This window comes from Gasterosteus aculeatus, chromosome 7 (assembly GCF_964276395.1).
Source record: "Gasterosteus aculeatus chromosome 7, fGasAcu3.hap1.1, whole genome shotgun sequence".
Taxonomy (NCBI): domain Eukaryota; kingdom Metazoa; phylum Chordata; class Actinopteri; order Perciformes; family Gasterosteidae; genus Gasterosteus; species Gasterosteus aculeatus.
This window is the reverse complement of record NC_135694.1, coordinates 11,288,836-11,306,587: the sequence shown is the minus strand read 5'-3', so window position 1 is coordinate 11,306,587 and position 17,752 is coordinate 11,288,836. Positions and strand designations below refer to the sequence as shown.

General features: G+C 45.6%; 1 protein-coding gene across 13 annotated transcripts in view; it reads right to left on the bottom strand.

The window, feature by feature from the left end:
• Positions 1 to 17,752, bottom strand: part of nrxn2b (neurexin 2b) — a 551,159-nt gene that overhangs the window by 36,776 nt on the left and 496,631 nt on the right. For all 13 annotated transcript variants that reach the window (XM_078105711.1, XM_040180539.2, XM_040180546.2 and 10 more), the window contains one exon: positions 1,948 to 2,119. In XM_078105711.1, coding sequence (XP_077961837.1) covers positions 1,948 to 2,119 — 172 coding nt within the window. The remainder of the gene's footprint in view (positions 1 to 1,947; positions 2,120 to 17,752) is intronic.

The following is a 17,752-nucleotide window of genomic DNA, read 5'->3' as shown; positions in this document are numbered from 1 at the left end:
GTTCTCCATTGGAGGTACTTTTATGACAATTTGTTCTGTTTTCCCTTAAAATCCTGCAGACGTGGACGTTTAAAGATTCAGTGTTCCTTTGGGACAGCATGGCGATGATTTTGCATAACACAAGCATCAAGAGAACAGAGTAGGTCTCCATGTGTAGTCAGCGTAAAGTACTTTGTCCCATTTAGAGAATCAGAAGATTCCAAAATCTCCAATCTGGGTCATCGGAGCTTGATTCAACAAGGGAAATACTCTTCTTTATTTAGTCAATAAACCTCTTTACAAAAATATTTCACTCTCTCTGACTACACACCTCCCACCCCAACCCCTCACTCTTTCCCTTTACGTTTTTCCTCCGCCCCTTTGTGCCTCTGCCTCATCCAAGGTTTTGCTTTTCTAATGTGCAGCATCTTTGTTTCCCCAGGAGAGCTCCCCGCATGCCGATGACGACCATCAAAGTGTGTGCCGGGGCCTTCAAAGCGGACGCCCAAATGAGTGTATCTAGCTCACATAAATGAATCTTTATTCTACACACCAAAGAACCCTCCTCGTCTCTCGTTGAACCATTTCCTCTCCTCAGGTCCCCATGACCTCCTAAAACATCAGACGGGCTCCAGCCCCCCGGCAGACAAGTGCAAAACTTAACAAAACAACAAGAAAACAACAGTCTTCAATTGTTGATCAAGCAGAGGAAAAGGAAAGAAATGTTTGACAAAGACAACAACAACGAGCAGGGTGGAAGGCAGCGGGGAATAAAGGGAATGCATTATAAGCTGTGTATTACTGCTTCCTGATGAAACAGAGCAGAGAATCGGGTGATGACATTCACTCGCCGATGTTAACAGGCCGCTTGCTGCTGTTCTCTGAGCGGTTTGTGCGACTGTGAGTCGGGTGAAAAGGGTGAAAAAATAAAAATGAAAAGGTAAAAAGAATGAACTGTCACAGGCGCTTCCTCTCCTGGCCGGGATGCATAACCATCAGTCTGGCCTCAGACAAAGCTCTTCTCTCCACGACAAAACAGAGGCTCAAAATACGGGATACCTGCTGTGACAGCGAATGTCACGGCCCCATTGCTCTATATGTCAACTGCGGTAAATATAGTGGCAACACCAGCGCCACTCGTCTCGCTGGTTGCAACAGTGACGACACAGACGGTGTTTAGACAATGGAGATGAAGGCATCGACTTCAGCTGGGATGGAGATTCACCAGTCGGAAAGCATCAATGGAGAATAAAAACAAAAAAAGATTGCGAATCTATGAGTGTACCAGAGTTTCAAGGCTTTGCAAACCCTTATTTCCGTATATAGGTCATTAGATTTCCACGGTATGCAGCAAAGCCTGGTCTATCCGGATGTTTACTGACTTCCAACTCATGACGGGAACACAAAATGTCTTCCTTTGAACAACCATGAACAAAGGGGGAAACACAATGGAGAGAGAAATTAATTGAGAGCTTCTACGCAACTGAAAATAGCCTCATAATTCAGGCACTAATAGAATACCATGATTATAGTTAACCAGCAAGTGGGGGAATTAGCACACTCCCAGCAGTGACTCATCGGGGTTTGCCCTCAATTTCAGTCTGTATGCGAAATGATGCTGCGTCTGGAGCCCAGGCATGACTTACCCAACGTCAGGTGGCCATTTTACCGCATCCTGCCCTCAGGGAGGGAGCGGGGAGCTGGATTCTCTTTAACGTTAAGTTATTTGCCTCTGGAAGGCTGCTCGGCTCGTTTCAGACAGAATATAATCATCTAAAATAATGGTGGTACGTTCTAAATATGAACGCCATCATACATAAACAGACAAATTGGAAGCTGACTTAATGAACAGATTTTTCAGAGGCTCTAGGTTTCTCTCTCCACCGCGTTCCCCCATTTATCTAATATTCAAAACTGCAAAGGTTCAATTGAAATAGTGAGAACTGCCCGGATTGCCCCTGTTCCTACCTGAGGGGAAGCGTTCGATGACCGGCTGGTTGTCCACCTGTAGTGTGGCGTTGCCACCACTCCGCGTGAATCGCACCACGTGGTATTTGCCGTCGCTCACCATCACCGCGGCCTCCTCGATGGTTATGTCGTCCGTTCCCACGTTGAAGATCACGCCGATCTTTCCCCGTTCCTGTAGACGGAGGAAGATGAGGAATGTTAGCGAAAAATACACCAGCATTTAGAACACCTCCACCCCCAGACACATTTGATCTCTTTGCACATGAATTGTCTGGGAAACTGACACCACTTTTGGAAGTGGATGTCATTCAAATCATCACAAGATCCATCTTTCCCACGGTATGAAATAATACAGCCTTTTTCTCCATGAGCAATAACTCATTGGTAATAAGTTCAGCCAACACCTTCGCTGTCCAATACTTTATGACTAAATACCTTGCTTCTTTACAGTGGTCTCTGCCACTGAGAGTGATCATGTTCTTCAAAAGACAGCAATAGAAACTGATTTAAGTTGTTAAGTTGTTTAACACAGGCCTAAAACCACATCTCAGAATGTGAACCATCATTACTCCAGGGTATCCATCACATTCACTCATTGTGTCTCCTCTAGTGTGCAGAACAATGCGTCACATGACATAAAGTCATCACATGATAAGATTGCTCATTTGTCCTCTAGCAGAAATCAAAATCACATATTTTCCTGGACTGGTCCTTCACTGGCGGCGGGGCAAGCATCATATCTCACACACATCATCCCGGGAAAAGAACAGAGCGATTGTTAAGGGACCTTTAGTATTCACCAACCCGCTGACCCCCTCCCCTCTCCCATCTATTAGTGTTGACAGCCGCCCACTACTTTGAGTTTATTACAGTCAACCGCCTACTCTGCGCTCATCTACCGCCGTCTCTCTTCTCTCCTTCTGTGGTTCCTTGGCTTATAGTCCCAGGGAAAGGTCAAAGTCATTTATGGAGTTAGAGTCTGCCAGACAGGCAGAGAACACGGGTGAGAGAAAGAGAGACGCAGACAGAGCACAAAGCATCATTACAGACTAATTCTCTGGTCTACCAGTGAATCTTCTGTCGCAGTTTTTTTTTCTGCACCGCCAGAAGATCCAATGCAATAACACCTGGGAAACTTCCTCGTTGTCACCACAGGTCAGGCTCATTTGCACATGGGGTCAATTTGTTTGCACGCTTCTATCGGCCTACCGCAGCAACACCTTCATTGATTCCATTATCTCATTAGCAATGCGCATTTATTTAGCCACCTTCCACATGCCGGAGGGTCAGGGCTTTGCTCGTAGCGTTTTTCCCATTATTCATAGCTGATTAAGTATTTAAGAAAGGAAAATAAGACGGCCCAATGTTACCGGAAATTAAAATGACAAGTTAATTGAGTAAATAAGTGCAGAGGTTGTACAGTAAGTTAATGAGCGGCATAATCATAGCAAATGTATGTGCATCCTAACTAGCACTCAGGGCCGAATAAAGTAGTTACCACATTCTGTGCATGGCCACAGTATGCACAACCTCAATTTGGCCATTAATTGAGCGTGCTCAAATGGCGCTGCAAGTGGACGTGCCGGTGGGGCCTTGATTAATGCGCTGAGGGAGCGGCTGACTATCGGACGCAGCTGAACGAGGAGAATCAATGTGGAAGCAGGAAACCGACTCTGCCACGTGAAGTAAGTTGGCCCAGGAAGTGTTCCTCAGAGTGGAGCTTGATGGACTGCTCAGCAGATGATCTCACTCTGCAGACGGGGCTTGAAAGTCTCAAATGGCAAAGTGCTTCCAGCTCCTTGGGCACTTAATCAATTGCTTCGTGTTGAGGACTGACCACTGCCGTCCGTGAGCCAAAATCCAACATCGACCCGAAGATAAAAATATGAATACTGTCAAGGAGTGATTAGTGGGGGCGATACATGCGAGATGCAGCGGCAAAGGCTGAAAAGATGGGAGCGGGCGAGGGGGGAAATGCTTTTGGATCGAGTGGATCGGCAGAATCATCTCCATTACCTCCCACACACAGGAAGCTTGGGAAAATCATAACACCTTTGCCTGGAGAGTCAATTCAATTTGCGAGGGCAAAGCAGAGTGAGTCCCTGCTATTATGACTGAAAAGCAGAAGGGAGAGGGAATTTGAGTGATATTTACAGAGAGATTAGCATTTGTGTTCCGCAACATTAGGGTTCTCCCGGTGCTGGGGGAATGTATTGAACCCATTATGACGCAAAGCCGCTGGGAACCAGTGCCTTTCAAAAAATGATTTTTGTGTAGCGGTAATGACATTTTAATGGCCATTTCCCTTAAGCGAACATATCTCTGGAAACAGAAGGAGAAAAAAAAAACTGCTGGAGCGACTAGGAGCAGTCAAGCCTGCACCATTGAAATAGAGGGACTGCTAGGTAACCGACAATAAGCCCTCGCTGCTCTTTAAACACCACTGCTTAGCAGCCCTTAATCCGCTTCAGCTGTCGGCTAATGTCAGGAAAAAGAATTTGATGTCTTGATAATTTTTTTTACTTTTCACTCAGTGCCTCAAACAGTGGTCTAAGTCGGGGGACCCAGAGGGAAGGAGCTCTGCTTTATGAAACGTGGTATGATACTTTTCAATTATATCCAATTCAAACCGCTGGTGCCCGAGGAAGACTGCACCTCTTTTATTTATTGATTTTATTAACCCCCCACGATTAATGTTCAATCGTGGGGGGTTTGAGAAAAATGTATGCAGACCGGAGGAAAAGTAATTTGTTTAGTGTTTTTTTTTTGAGCTAGAGTCCCTTTAGAAAACCATCATTTTACTGGAGCATGGTCAGCATGGGCTGTTTGACCCACACGGTCCTGGTTCTGTCTTCCCCCACAGAATGCCCAACAAAATGCCCTGAGCCTGGGCAGCTTCTTGGTGTTGACTCCTGGTACCGGGGGGAAAGTCCGTGGAGCCCTCCACCCGCCGGAGTTCCGACTACAGTCATAAGGCAGCAGTGAAGCCGGGCCCGGCTTCCTCCATCGCGGGACCCATTGGGGTCACATTGACATTGTGACACCCATTAAAAGCTCCTCATACTGCATCAGGAACCTCCTGAGTAGTAGCATAATTTCTCAAGCACAAACTTGCTGTCCTCAAATATCTGAGGTCTCTTTTACATCAAAAGTAGATGATTGTCTGTACGCTGAGTGGAGCCTGCAGATCAGCTTCTAAGTAACAGCAAGTTGACGGCACAGTTTAGCTGCCCCCCCCCCACACTCCTCTCATTAGTCTCTCCTTCCGTCTTTACCAAAGACATAGAAAAAGCGAGTCGCAGATGAAACGTGCAGTGAAACACAGAGAGCGCTCCAGAACTATTTCAACATGACCTTGCGAGGTGCGAGAGAGCGTGTCGAGGCAGGCGCCGGTTGCCAAATGGGAACCTCGCCGCACAGTCATCAGGCCGCCTCAGAGAGCTGAGCAGGAGAGGAAGAGGGAGGAGGAGGAGCAGCAGCACGGGGCCACAGAAACGCCGTGCGTAAAAAAAAGGACCGAGGGAACCTTGATGATCCTCCAGGGCCTCAAGGTGCTCCGAGATCAAAGCTCCTTTTGAAGATGTCAAGATCTCGTTCGCTCGTCCCTGCGCACACTGATAGTCAATTTAGAAGAGGAGTGGGGGGGCAGACAAAGGGGAAATGGCTTTTTGATTGAATTGTAATTCTTGGTTTCATGTCTTTGCAGATAGCTGAATTGAGATTATTCTCCAGCTCCCCTACAGCTTCACCTCCGCACGCATCTTCTCCTTTTGCATTCACTTTTTTTTTTTACCGCAATCTCATACATGAGAAGCAAGAAACAGGCGGATTAGAGAGAGACAACAGCAGAGAAACAACAGGGGAGCCGCTGCTGGCTGGACTGGGGGCTAGATTCAGCAGTTCAGACAGCGATCTGAATCAGTCACAGGGTTTTTCATTTTGCTGCATCAACTCGAGAAAAAGGTTAAAAAAAAAACATGGCTGACCAGTTTGGGGATTTGCTGATCCCTATGATTTGGTCTGACAGATTTCCTCTCAATGGCATCGTAGGCGGTGGAATCGCAAACTATTCATCAGACTCTTTCTCAATAATGATCCATCACAGCCTGTATCTGCTTGAGCCTAACTTGACGTACCAGTCTAAGTATGCGCGAGCTGCAGTATTTATTAGCTTATGAGTCAGCCAGTGGGGCGGCATGGACAGAGAAATGACTGATTAATAGGTTTCTACTGGATGCCCAACGAAAAGCAATCCATCCCACCCCACCACACGCTATCCCACTCCTACGCGGTGTTAAGCGTCATATTTCATACCATGAGCAATTATTTCTGCAATGCTAAAGTTGATGTGTGATTTGCAGTTACAGATTTACATGGGTGAAAAATAATTTGTGAGTCAGATACCCCATCACAGGGTATCTCTTCATCTCCCCTTTCCACGGGTAATTCTGGCTCCGTACGGATAATCAGCTTTTTCGACGTGTGTGCCCGACGCCTGCGAGAGGAGATCGCTGTGGCATCTGCTACCAGGAGGGCCGCGCAGCGGGGCTAATCTTCCACTCTCAAACTGCAGCGTTACGTAAGGAGCAACGGGCTGTTGCGTAACACGCAGGATCCTCACTGGCTGAACCACCCCCCCCCGTCGTCCACTCACCCCCACGCCTTCGCGTTGTGTGTGTGACAAAGAGCGGAAAAACACAAAAAGTCATTTTCTGGGCAAAGAATACTGTTAGTTATGTAGTACTCAGATTATGTGTCTTTATCCGGGGCTCACACACACACACACACACACACACACACACACACACACACACACACACACACACACACACACACACACACACACACACACACACACACACACACACACACACACACACAGTGTGCTGCTTTGATTTAGGGGACAGGGGAAAAAAAGGCGCTAAAGCTGCATCTTGGTTTCCTTCACTATACATCTCATATTCTTCTCAGCCAACTCATTTGTATGTGCTCGCCACAATCTTCAGCAGTCACCTTGTGAAAGTTGCGCCCCGAACTCACCCAATCTCCCCATCTTAATAGCTCTTTATCTCTCTTTCTTTCCCCCAGCTGGTTCTCTTCTTTGGGACCGTGGTCATAGCTACTCCTTCCTGTTCTGAAAACGTTGAGCTGCCGAAATGACGCCGAATTGGATCTTATTGAAAAATCTACGAGTTGCATGCGTTGTGTGTGTGTGTGTGTATATGTGTGAATCTCCCAGAGAGATGCAGGTGAGGACGGGAATATAAATCAGCGGAAACATCATCCTCCATAATCCTGACTATGTTGTCACCGAGCACCAAAACCCCATCTTCACTCAGTGTCAGCCTCCAATCTGAAGACATGAACACACACACACACACACACAGACACGACTCCAGCACCACTAAGCCTGCTGATGGAATGTGTCCTTCGGCACTGTGACCATCAGATCTGGAGGTCTGAATCCCGTCTGACCTCCTCTGCTCACACACATTTCTTCATGCAAACACGAGGACGTCCTTGAGCGAAGTTACGCTGAGCCCCGCCACACACACAGACACACACACACACACACACACACACACACACACACACACAATTTCCTAGTGTGTGGGATCCAACTGATTGAGCAAAGTGGGCAGTGGGGTGTTGCTGCTTCGTGTCTGATGAACAATTGGAACCATGCACAATCAATCGCCTCAAACGCAATGCAGCAGTTCTATTGAAATTAATTGTTAAACCTCTATACATTTTGTTTTTTTGGGGGCAGGAAGCTGACATGACATTAACATTAGGTTTTTTATCCCCATGAATACACTCATTAGAACTCAAACAGCAATATTTAAGTATTTTTTGCCTAAACAAAGAAAACCAAAGCTTGTTGTTTTGAAAACACAGCATGTCTCGCGGCGCTGACATGTAAATGACACTTGCTGGGATTTGCTCATGCCACTGACCAAAAATCAGTAATTGACGAGTTGGGAGAGGGAACTTGTTGAACCTTACTGCAAAGTTATGTGAAAATTATTTGTAGGTTTAATCAACGTCATTCACATTGCTCGGCACTAAAATGGAATCATCACCTACATCTCCGACTCTCCTCCTTTCAGAAGAGGTGTTGAGGCAGATTAAATCTATCAAGATGCACAAGTGAAACCTGAACAACTCAAAGAGCAAAGATGCTTCGGGTCCGTGACGCTGACCAGAGACGGATGGAGGAGGTAAAGTGAGAGGAGAAGATGAATCACACACAGAAATGAATATAGACTGAAAGAAAGCGAGTATCTCTTTCACATGGCTTCACGGCTCATTCTGTGTTGTGTGTCCAGTTATCATTGGCTCTTACCAGCTCTGCATCCTTCATCAATTCACTAAACAATAAGATTCACCGGCATCATATCAATCACACTGAATACCTTTCTAGGGACAAAGTGGAAGAGTTACTGCCGACTGGAGGACATGTCCTCGATGTGCAGAAACAGCTCAGAATACCGTTACCGTACCTTTGTTAAGTCTAGACCGCTTATTTGCTGCTAACTAACTTTTCTTTTTGCAGTAGATTATTTAGCCGTAGCTGCCTATTACAACAATTAAGGCTTCAAAATGAATGTTTGACTTTCTAATGCCGGGAAAAGCTACCGTCCACACGTCACCATTATTATTGTGTTTACTCTTTGCTTCAACCTTTCCTTTTTCTCAATTTTATAATCTGTCTGCCCTCATCAGCAGCTCTCTGGCTCCAGAGAGGCTCCTAGCCGCGCTGACTGGAGCTGCTAACGAGGGTATTCTGACGAATCCCAATGATCAACGCGCCGAGTGCTCTGAGAGAAAGAGTTCTCCTGTGGCTGATGGCGACAGGTGCTTGAAGTAAAACACTACAGAGGTGACATAGCGGAGTCCTTCACTATAATCTGTCTTTTGTTTGGTGGCTTTGTACAAGAATAATCCTTTCTGACATTGGACGGGTTGATACTGTGGCGATGTTTTTTATTTCGTTGTGTTATTTGATGCTGGAATTACGCTGAATCTTCAGCATGCCGTTTATTAAGACCTTGATGAGGGAAAAAAAACAGCCCGTGTTTTCGGGGATGGAGATGGAAGGAAACATTGCTGACGTGCCGCTGAGTTGTTAAAGTTTACGTTCCTCTGGGTCAGGGCCCCAGCGGCAGTGAGTCCTCTTGTCTTATTCCGTCTGCACATACAAATGTCGGCTTTTCCACCGCAAGAAAAAGCAGATCAAAAAGCAGGTCAATTTTCTTTTCTTTGTGTGAGAGCGGCGTGCGGCTGTTTGTTGTGGTGTGTGAGCGCGTTCTGGGGCGGCCTGTCGCTCTCTGTAGAGGAGCGAGCGAGGCAGGCGGCGGGCCCCAAATTGAAAGGAATGACTGTGACCTTCGGACAAAATGAAGAGCAAAGTGTTTTTTGTCTCCCTTGTTGTCCTCCACTTTCCGTCCTTGCAGACTCCCTCGATCTCTCTCTCTCTATATTTCTCCTTCGATTGAAAACTGCTACGATGCTTTGGAAGGACTTAATCAGTGCATTTCTCCTGACATGATTGTTCATCAGTTACCTTGAGAACCGCCCCCATTTATTCCCTTCCTTTCTCCCGGTCCTCTTTTTTTTCCTCCTGTCAGCCTCTGCAGGCAGGATGGCTCTGCAGCCCAGCAGAGAAGAACGGCTGCCGAGCACGCAGACTAATATTTGCCCCGAGCTAAACTGAGCAAACATGGATAAACGAACACAATCCCTTCCCCTTCCCTGGCTGTCTGCCTCGTTGTCCTTTTTATTCATCATCGGAAAGAGGACGCATGGAAGAGAGCGGAGGGAGGCTTTGAGAGTGACGACGGGTGATGATAAATGTAATATCCAGTTTCTAGACATCATGCGCGCAAAGAAGTTCAAGTATATCTCACTGAAACAAACTGCCTTCCTTCATACAACTTTAGTCTTGGAAACAACCTACTTTGACGTTGCAATTTGTAAAATGATAGCCGAGCTAGTTTCTTAAAATGCTAGCTGGCCCCTAACTTATACTTATACAAAAGGTGTCCGTCCATCCAGTTACTACTACCTGTGCAATCCAGTCACACCGGGCGACAAGAAACCATTCAAAGGTTCACTGCTTGGTGACATTAGGTACAAACGTCCTATTTTTAAACAAAAACTACGCCTTCCCTGGAGATTATGTACTTTAATAGTACCTTTGTTGATTTATTTTAGACAATTGTGAGAGAAAACATTGTCCTTGAAGTTGTACTGAATTATCCAATAAATGTGTGGAGTGCAGCTGAAGAGCTTGTTCAGTTGATGGCTGCTGAGTGGCAACAGTTGAAGAGAAACAACTTGAGGCTTAAAACGAACAAGTCCACTTCTACCTGTCCACCCGCTCTGTGCATTGAGAACAAAATCATCCAAATATGCTTAGAAGTAGCGTTGGGTTAATGGAAGGGACAGGACAATAAAACCGTGTGAGATCAGCAGGTGAAGTTACAGATAACATCAAATAACAGCTTATTCTTGTAATAATAGAAAAGGAAATCCAGACATTGTTTGTTTGTTCATATTAGATGAAAATAAAATCAAAACGACAAATCCACATGGCTTCAGTTAATTGGACAAGACACAAGCAAGGTAAACACAAGCACAGAAGGAATGAGAGCAATCTCACCACGACCAACTCAATATATTTGAGCCAGAACAACCAGAATCTAAAATTGGAAGGAAAGCAGCTTCCAAATAGATCAGAAAATGTCTCTGACTTGGTGTGCGTCATTAATTTCGTAAAAAAATGACATGCTGCACACAAACATCCATTTTCTTACTATAAAAAGAGAAAGTGAAGTGAAATATGAAGTCCTTGGAGAAACAAAAACAACTCGCAACAAATTCAAGTTCAACAAGTTCAGTCTGCGATCGCTCTTACAGTGTTACAGTGAGAAAGTCACTCACTCCACTTCAATCAGATCAATGACCGTCAATCACACGTCTCAGAGGAAAAACCTTCTTCTAATTTTGGAACTATTCCACCAAAGGGTTTTACAACCAAGAGTCTGAACCAGGAAACAAAGACGATAACAAATGTGATTCTCTCTATAGTGCTGCTAGACACTGAATAACATCTGAACTTGGCAGTGGCCCTTCCAGTGGATGAAGGTTAACGGTGAGGAATTGCATCGATTACAATGCATTCAGCTTCCATCTACAGCGTTCTCCAACGTTACCGGGCTAAATACGGACATTTAAGTGTGCTTTATTCACTTGGTGAATAGGGTTAAAATACCCTGAAGTATCAGGAACGAAGGGTTAGAATGAACAATGAAATGTTAGTGATGGTTGAGGTTGTTTTGGGTGTCTATGAGTGTGTGTGTGTGTGTGTGTGTGTAAATTCGACTGCATATTAAAAATAACCCTCCAACAAGCATCCTCTGATTAATAAAGACATGAGCTTAAGATGAGAACTGGAAATATTAGCAGGATCAGATGTGGAGACTTTGGTCGACGGAAATAAACTGAAACAACGAAGTACTTGCTCCAGCAAGTTCACAGTGACATTACGGAGACACTGTTTTACTAACAGTATTTATTCAAACTGAATCAATGACTTGATTATGAGGGCGTTTAAATTCTAGCTCTAATTCTAATGAATTGCTTGTTAATGTCCACAGAGGCATATGAGCAATTCAATTTGCTAATAACACACACAAAGACACAATTATGTCCTCAGTAACAATAAATACAGTAAATAATTGAGATTTTGACCTTAAACATAAAAAAGTGTTAGCCGACGATGAACAATTATCAAATAATTCTCTCATAGGTTTTTTTGTGAACAAAAAGTGCATTTTATATCAATAAGTAGCCTCTAATGATCTCATAGAAGTGCCCCGTGCCGCCGTCATGTATAATGTGGCTAATTGCACGAGGTGATGAATAATTTAATGAATCAAATGTTTGAATCAATTTCTTCTAACCTTTACCCCGTGTCTCACTGGGCTGAGTGCGTTCACACTCTCACATGAAGTGGATGAAAAATGAACGGCACGTTGTTGCAATCACTGCGGGTAGATGCACACGCATTAGCATTGTACCCTCTCATCACGATCCACTTACGGTACTTATGCAGGGATGTGGTGCTCTATTCCTGCATAATTAATAACATGCTATTTTAAAGGCAGAGGTAAACACAGCAGAGCAGTTGTTTGTGACTACATGTGAGTGCTTAAAAAAAACAACAGCATTTTTTTGTCACAGCAACAAAGGGGCTAATAAAGCATAAAGTTGTCTCTAGCAGTCGGGCTGGGTGCTTTTTCTTGGTTTTATCAGTCTTCAGACCTCAGTTTCCACTAGACAAAATGTCTCTTATCTCTTGTCTCTTATCTCATCAGAATGTCTGCGGCTCTAAAACCATGTGTCCATTTCACACCAGACGTACATCTTAAAAAACAGATCACACCAATATATTGTTTTTCTAAAACAACTGGGTGTTTTAGTTTATCCGAAAAGTTAAAGAGACTGCAGATTAATATATATTTGGTGCACTATCGATTTCTTCCGGCAGACGGACGGTGCATGTGGTATTGAGTCGTATTAAATGACAGCGTGTGAGAGGAGAATTCTGTCCCCCAGAGCTTCTGGGTAACAATAGAGCCCTGTGGCACAGATAAATGAGATACGGCGAGGTTTGGACATGCATAAAAGGATCCCAGCTATAAATTGGGATTTTCACAGGATTTGTTGCCACTTATTTGAAAACATATAAAACAAAACTCTTTTTGAAAGTACATTTCAATCATGCATGAGCCCTTTTAAAATGTACAGGTGATTTAAACCAGAAAGATTATTTTCTTCAAGCTTTAACTAACTCCTCCTCCTCCTGTAAAATCCTCAAATCAACAATTTGCAAAAAACTATGCATTCTCATTATGCTTCTCGGTTAATTGGAGTATGGAGGATGTAGTCTGTACACACCAGCTGATTTAGAACTCATTAGGAGGAATTCGGAGTAAACCATGTGGTCCTTTTCATGCACACAGATACTGAGGATCGTTTAACAACAGTGCTGCATTTTTATCTCACATATTTACCAGAAGCACTATCAGGAGATTGTTCCGTCTGCGTGAACACGTCCAGATAGTCGGGTCACCAGGTGTGACCCGGCATCCCTGGCAGGTGATCAACGCCGCTGGCTTCTTGTCACCGTGGCAACCCGAGCGTGCCAGATCAGAAAGCCACCAGGCGATGGTCTTCATCCGTGACAAATCATGTGTCAAGAAAATAAACGTCCAGTGTTCTCCAACACTTGAGGACCGTTTTGGTTTTCTCCCCTCATCGTTGTTACACACTTTTGCTGTAGAAGAATCAATGGTCTCACTAAAGATGGAGACCAGGGATAAACGTCCTTTTGATAGTTCTGTAAACTAGCAGCAACAATTCTTCATAACAGTTTCTGGAATATAGACACGCTCCAATGGCACAGTATGCACACTTCCAAATTCTCCATTCAAATGCATGAGCTACAGATGTCATTCCTTTCCTTTACTACAAAGTAAAAATCAAACGTCCTCCTACAATATTTAAAAAGGAAATGTAAAATGTGTGAAATCTCTAGAAGGAAAGAGAAATTGTATTGATCTTAAGCAAACATCTTGTCAGCCGCCTTCGACCGGCCCCTTAAAAACCCAATAACAGCTCAAATGTTAGCAGTAGAAAAGCTAACAGTGGGGAGCAGCTTTCCTCATCACGTGACCTCGAGGAGTGTGAATGTTTCTGAGCTGTAACACAGGAAACCCAGCGGAGAACAGCTTTCTCGACACGAGACCACACAGGCAAATATCCTGTGTCAAGGAGCTTCTGCTAGCGCCCCGCTTGCGGCTGCCTTCAGGTCCACGGGGTCAGTGTGCGAGTGGCCTGGGTCAGATCAGTGGCCTGATGCCAACAATGACTGCGCACATGTGGCACCCTGACCCGCGTGGGCGAAGAGCAGCATGGATAGAACGGGTGGTGGTGGTAGGGCAACAAGCTGTTCCATCTCCTCCCCTCTGGTGGGCGCTACAGAGCACACAGGAACCGGCCTGAGCACACGCTAACGCAAGTAACCAGCGAATATAGCTCATGATGATGGATGTATTGAAAGTCGGAAGTGTACAAATAGGTGTCAGGATTGATTTGAATTCATCAGTGCAGTGAAAGCGCACACACACGTCTGCCCTTGTAGCTCATGGCTGACGCACACACACACACAGACACAGGATTTACGAGGCTGTGGAGCTGGTTATTTACAGGTAGTGCTCTGCTCTATTTACTGTCCCTAACTGCACACTGTTGGCCTTGTTGGCAGAACCACTTACCTTCCTATACGAGTGTGTCCGTGTGCGCTTTGCTCGCCGCTACAATGCCCACCTCCCTATAAATCCATAATAATTTGACGAAAGCCTCCATTCCCTGTCACTGCATGCGTGTTGAAACTCTTAAACCTGCGCTGGCTCAAAGGTTAAGGGTGAACCTTGACCTCAGGGAAGATAAATAGAAATTGCACATCAAATGTCATTGGCGGGGCACCAGGACGGCTCACACTTCGCTCGTTACTGCTCTGAGGAGCGTGGGAGCGCATACGAGAGCCTCCTCAATTGATGCTGTGACGCCGCTCGCTCTCCACACGAAAGAGGTCTAACTAGACATCTCATCAGCCAATCAAGCAGGACCGACCTTCCTCAGACTGCACACCCCGTCGCCCCCGCCCCACCCGCCGCGGAGTAAATGTCCTCAGCGGCGGCCGGGGGACCACGGAGGGAAGGAGACGGGATCAAGAGAGGCAGGGGAGGACAGGTGAATTCAACGAGGAGGGAACGCGAAGGACTTTGATTTTGCGCTATGTTATTAATAACCAGAATTAGGCCGTTTAGAATATCGCACCCCTATTTGATTATTTCCACCCACGCTTCAGAGCTGCTATTTGCAAAGGTTCGTCACATTTTCTCATAAGTCAATAAGAGGGGCACTGGGATGTTTTGGGGGGGGGGGGGGGCAGAAGGGCTTAAAGAGACAGGCGCTTTCAGACAAACCGTATGAGACCCCAAATAAGCATGATGCTGAAAATGAGTATGATATATTCCCTTTTTCACATCGAGGATGCACACTTGTACAAAGCGGTATTAAGTTGACAAAATAACAAAACATCCTCCCATAGAGGCGAGATCAGTGTAAGCTGTGAAGCACACTGTAATACACTGTTGAGCCCATTGAGTCCCTACGACAAGTGACAGGGTTTAAGAAGATGAGTGACGCCACAATATGGATCCCAGAGGAACGGAAACACAAACGACAGAATCAACTGCGAGCGGGGGAAATGAAAGATATAGCCTGAGGGAAACATTTAATCAAAATGAATAATAGTCTACACAGGTATTTGTAAGTAGACCAAAAACAACAAAAATCGGTTTTTATTTGCCCATCCTGGTACCACCGGAGTTATGAGCTCAGTTTTGATCCTCATCTAAGAGAAACATGCTCCTGGACAGCCAGCTCTCTGCAGCCTGTCTCTCTGTGTGCGTGTGTGTGACCTGAAGAGATAAAGACATAAAAAAGCAAGAATAGACTCAAGCCGACGACTTGGCGGTCGCGCATCATCGCCTATCTTACAAACAGACCTCACAATACCTCAACCTCCGCTTTAGCCTGGCGCACCTGTCACCTGCCCCCCGCTGCAACAGCCACCACCAACACACACCTGCTGCCCGCTCACATGAACACGCTGATGTACTAAGACAGGACCACACACACACACACACACACATGCACACACAGCCTGTTGGTTTGGTTGTTCGCATGAGATCCTAATGAAAAAAAACGGCGCTAATATTTGACGGGCGTTGCATGTATTAACATGTCTCTTACGGTAAAATCAGCATGTTCTGAGATCTGAGAAGTGTTTACTGTGAAAGGACTGTGGAGGACGTGTTGCGTTTGACAACACTCTTAATAAACATGAAGAGAAAGCTACACGGACACGAACACACACCCACCCAACCTCCCACGTGCCCCCACCACACACACACACACACACACACACACACACACACACACACACACACACACACACACACACACACACACAACTTGGCCCACTTGCAGGTAGCCTATTTAAAACAGGTGAAGGCTCCAGCAAAGAGTGGAACACGGGTATTTTGAGAGCCGGTTAAGAAACAGAGCCAAGTCAAAAGAGAAGGACGCAAAGAGACAATGAGGCAAAGGGAGAAGGACGCAAGAAAATCACGTGGTCACCCGACTCCAGCAGCCATGGAAGAAGCGCATTTGTTGCCGTGGCATTGGCAGACGCGTCTGGCTCTTTCTCATTAATCCGTTCCTTAATTAAAGAGCAGAAGGAATCTGCCCGTATTCCTCCTAATGAGGCTGCTCCCCTTCTCCAGCAGCCTCCTGTCTCCTCGCGTCTCTGCCTGTCCGCCTCGCTCTCTGCGTTCCTGGCAGCACCTGTGTCCGTCCTCGCCGACGTGTTTGATGTGCCAATTGAATTCTCTGTGAACTTTGTTAAAGATGACAAAGTACCAATACTGATTAGGTTGATGCTTGAAAAAGCTGGAAAGAAACAATCATTTCATTTCTTCTGGTGGAATTTTCTTTTATCTCTGCATACATGAGTTTGTCTTGCTCTGCTGGACGGCCATTACTCACAAACGCTCCTGCAGTATTTGTCATTTCATTTGCTGTCACATCTTCATCATCAAAACACCTTTCTATTCCAATTAAGAGAACAGTTTGCTCATTCTTCTGTGCCACTGAGGCCATTTATTCAAACTTTCCTGAATGTATTCTGCTCATTCATTTTCATAATTGCTGAATCAAAATTTGCATAAACACTAGCCAGCTGGTCGTTCTCTCCCTGTTTCTCTTTGTGCTCGTTATGTCTGCGTCTCTCTTGAACTCTGACCTGTTCCATTTATCTCTCGCAGCCCGCATTTTCGGCGCTGCTCTTGTTGCCGTTCCCTTCCCTGCACTGTAAACATTGAATAATAACTCGTACTCTGCCTGCTTGGGTGTGAAAATAGCATTATTGTACGGCTGAAACACAATAAAAGGACATGCGTTTACAGAAGATGATCATTTGTGTTGTGTTTCCGGGCCTTGTATTTGACCTCAACGCGGCGAACAGACGCTGTTATTTGCGATTGTGGATTTGGCGCGTCAACGCGCAGCGCACGATTCATTTAGCCTAATAAATACAGAACTCAATTGGCGATGATTAGTGCGCGTGTGAGTTCCTTGAGCACGGAGATATTACCTAATAGAGATTGATTACTGCGGCACCGATCCAGGCTGCTGTTCTGGAAGGTTGGTGTACGTGTCTTATTGAAGGGTTTACATGTCAGATGCTCAGAGAAGTGGCATCCAGAGAACAACAAAGAAAAGATGGAGGGCACCGCGTTCAATGTTGCTTCAGGTGCCTGAATTGGAAATAACGAAATGTGAATGTGAAACGGCCCGTATACGTATGCGCTCATCACTGTGACACAAAGCCACAGCTTTGCGACGTGATGACAGGCGCGAGATGAAAGTCAGATTTCCAGATAACCCAGGCGACTCGGATCTGGCAGCGCACTCCAATTGTCTACGCTGCGCGCTGGCGTCCTTGTTGGCGGCTCTTAGATCGCGTCGCGTGCCGCGGCATCAGTGGGTTTGCCAATGCAGTTGCCGTTCGTGCCCATTCAGCGTGTGCGCTTGTGGAACTGTACGTGCCGCGACGCGTGTCTGCGTGTGTGTGTGTGTGTGTGTGTGTCACATTAAAAGGCCCTCT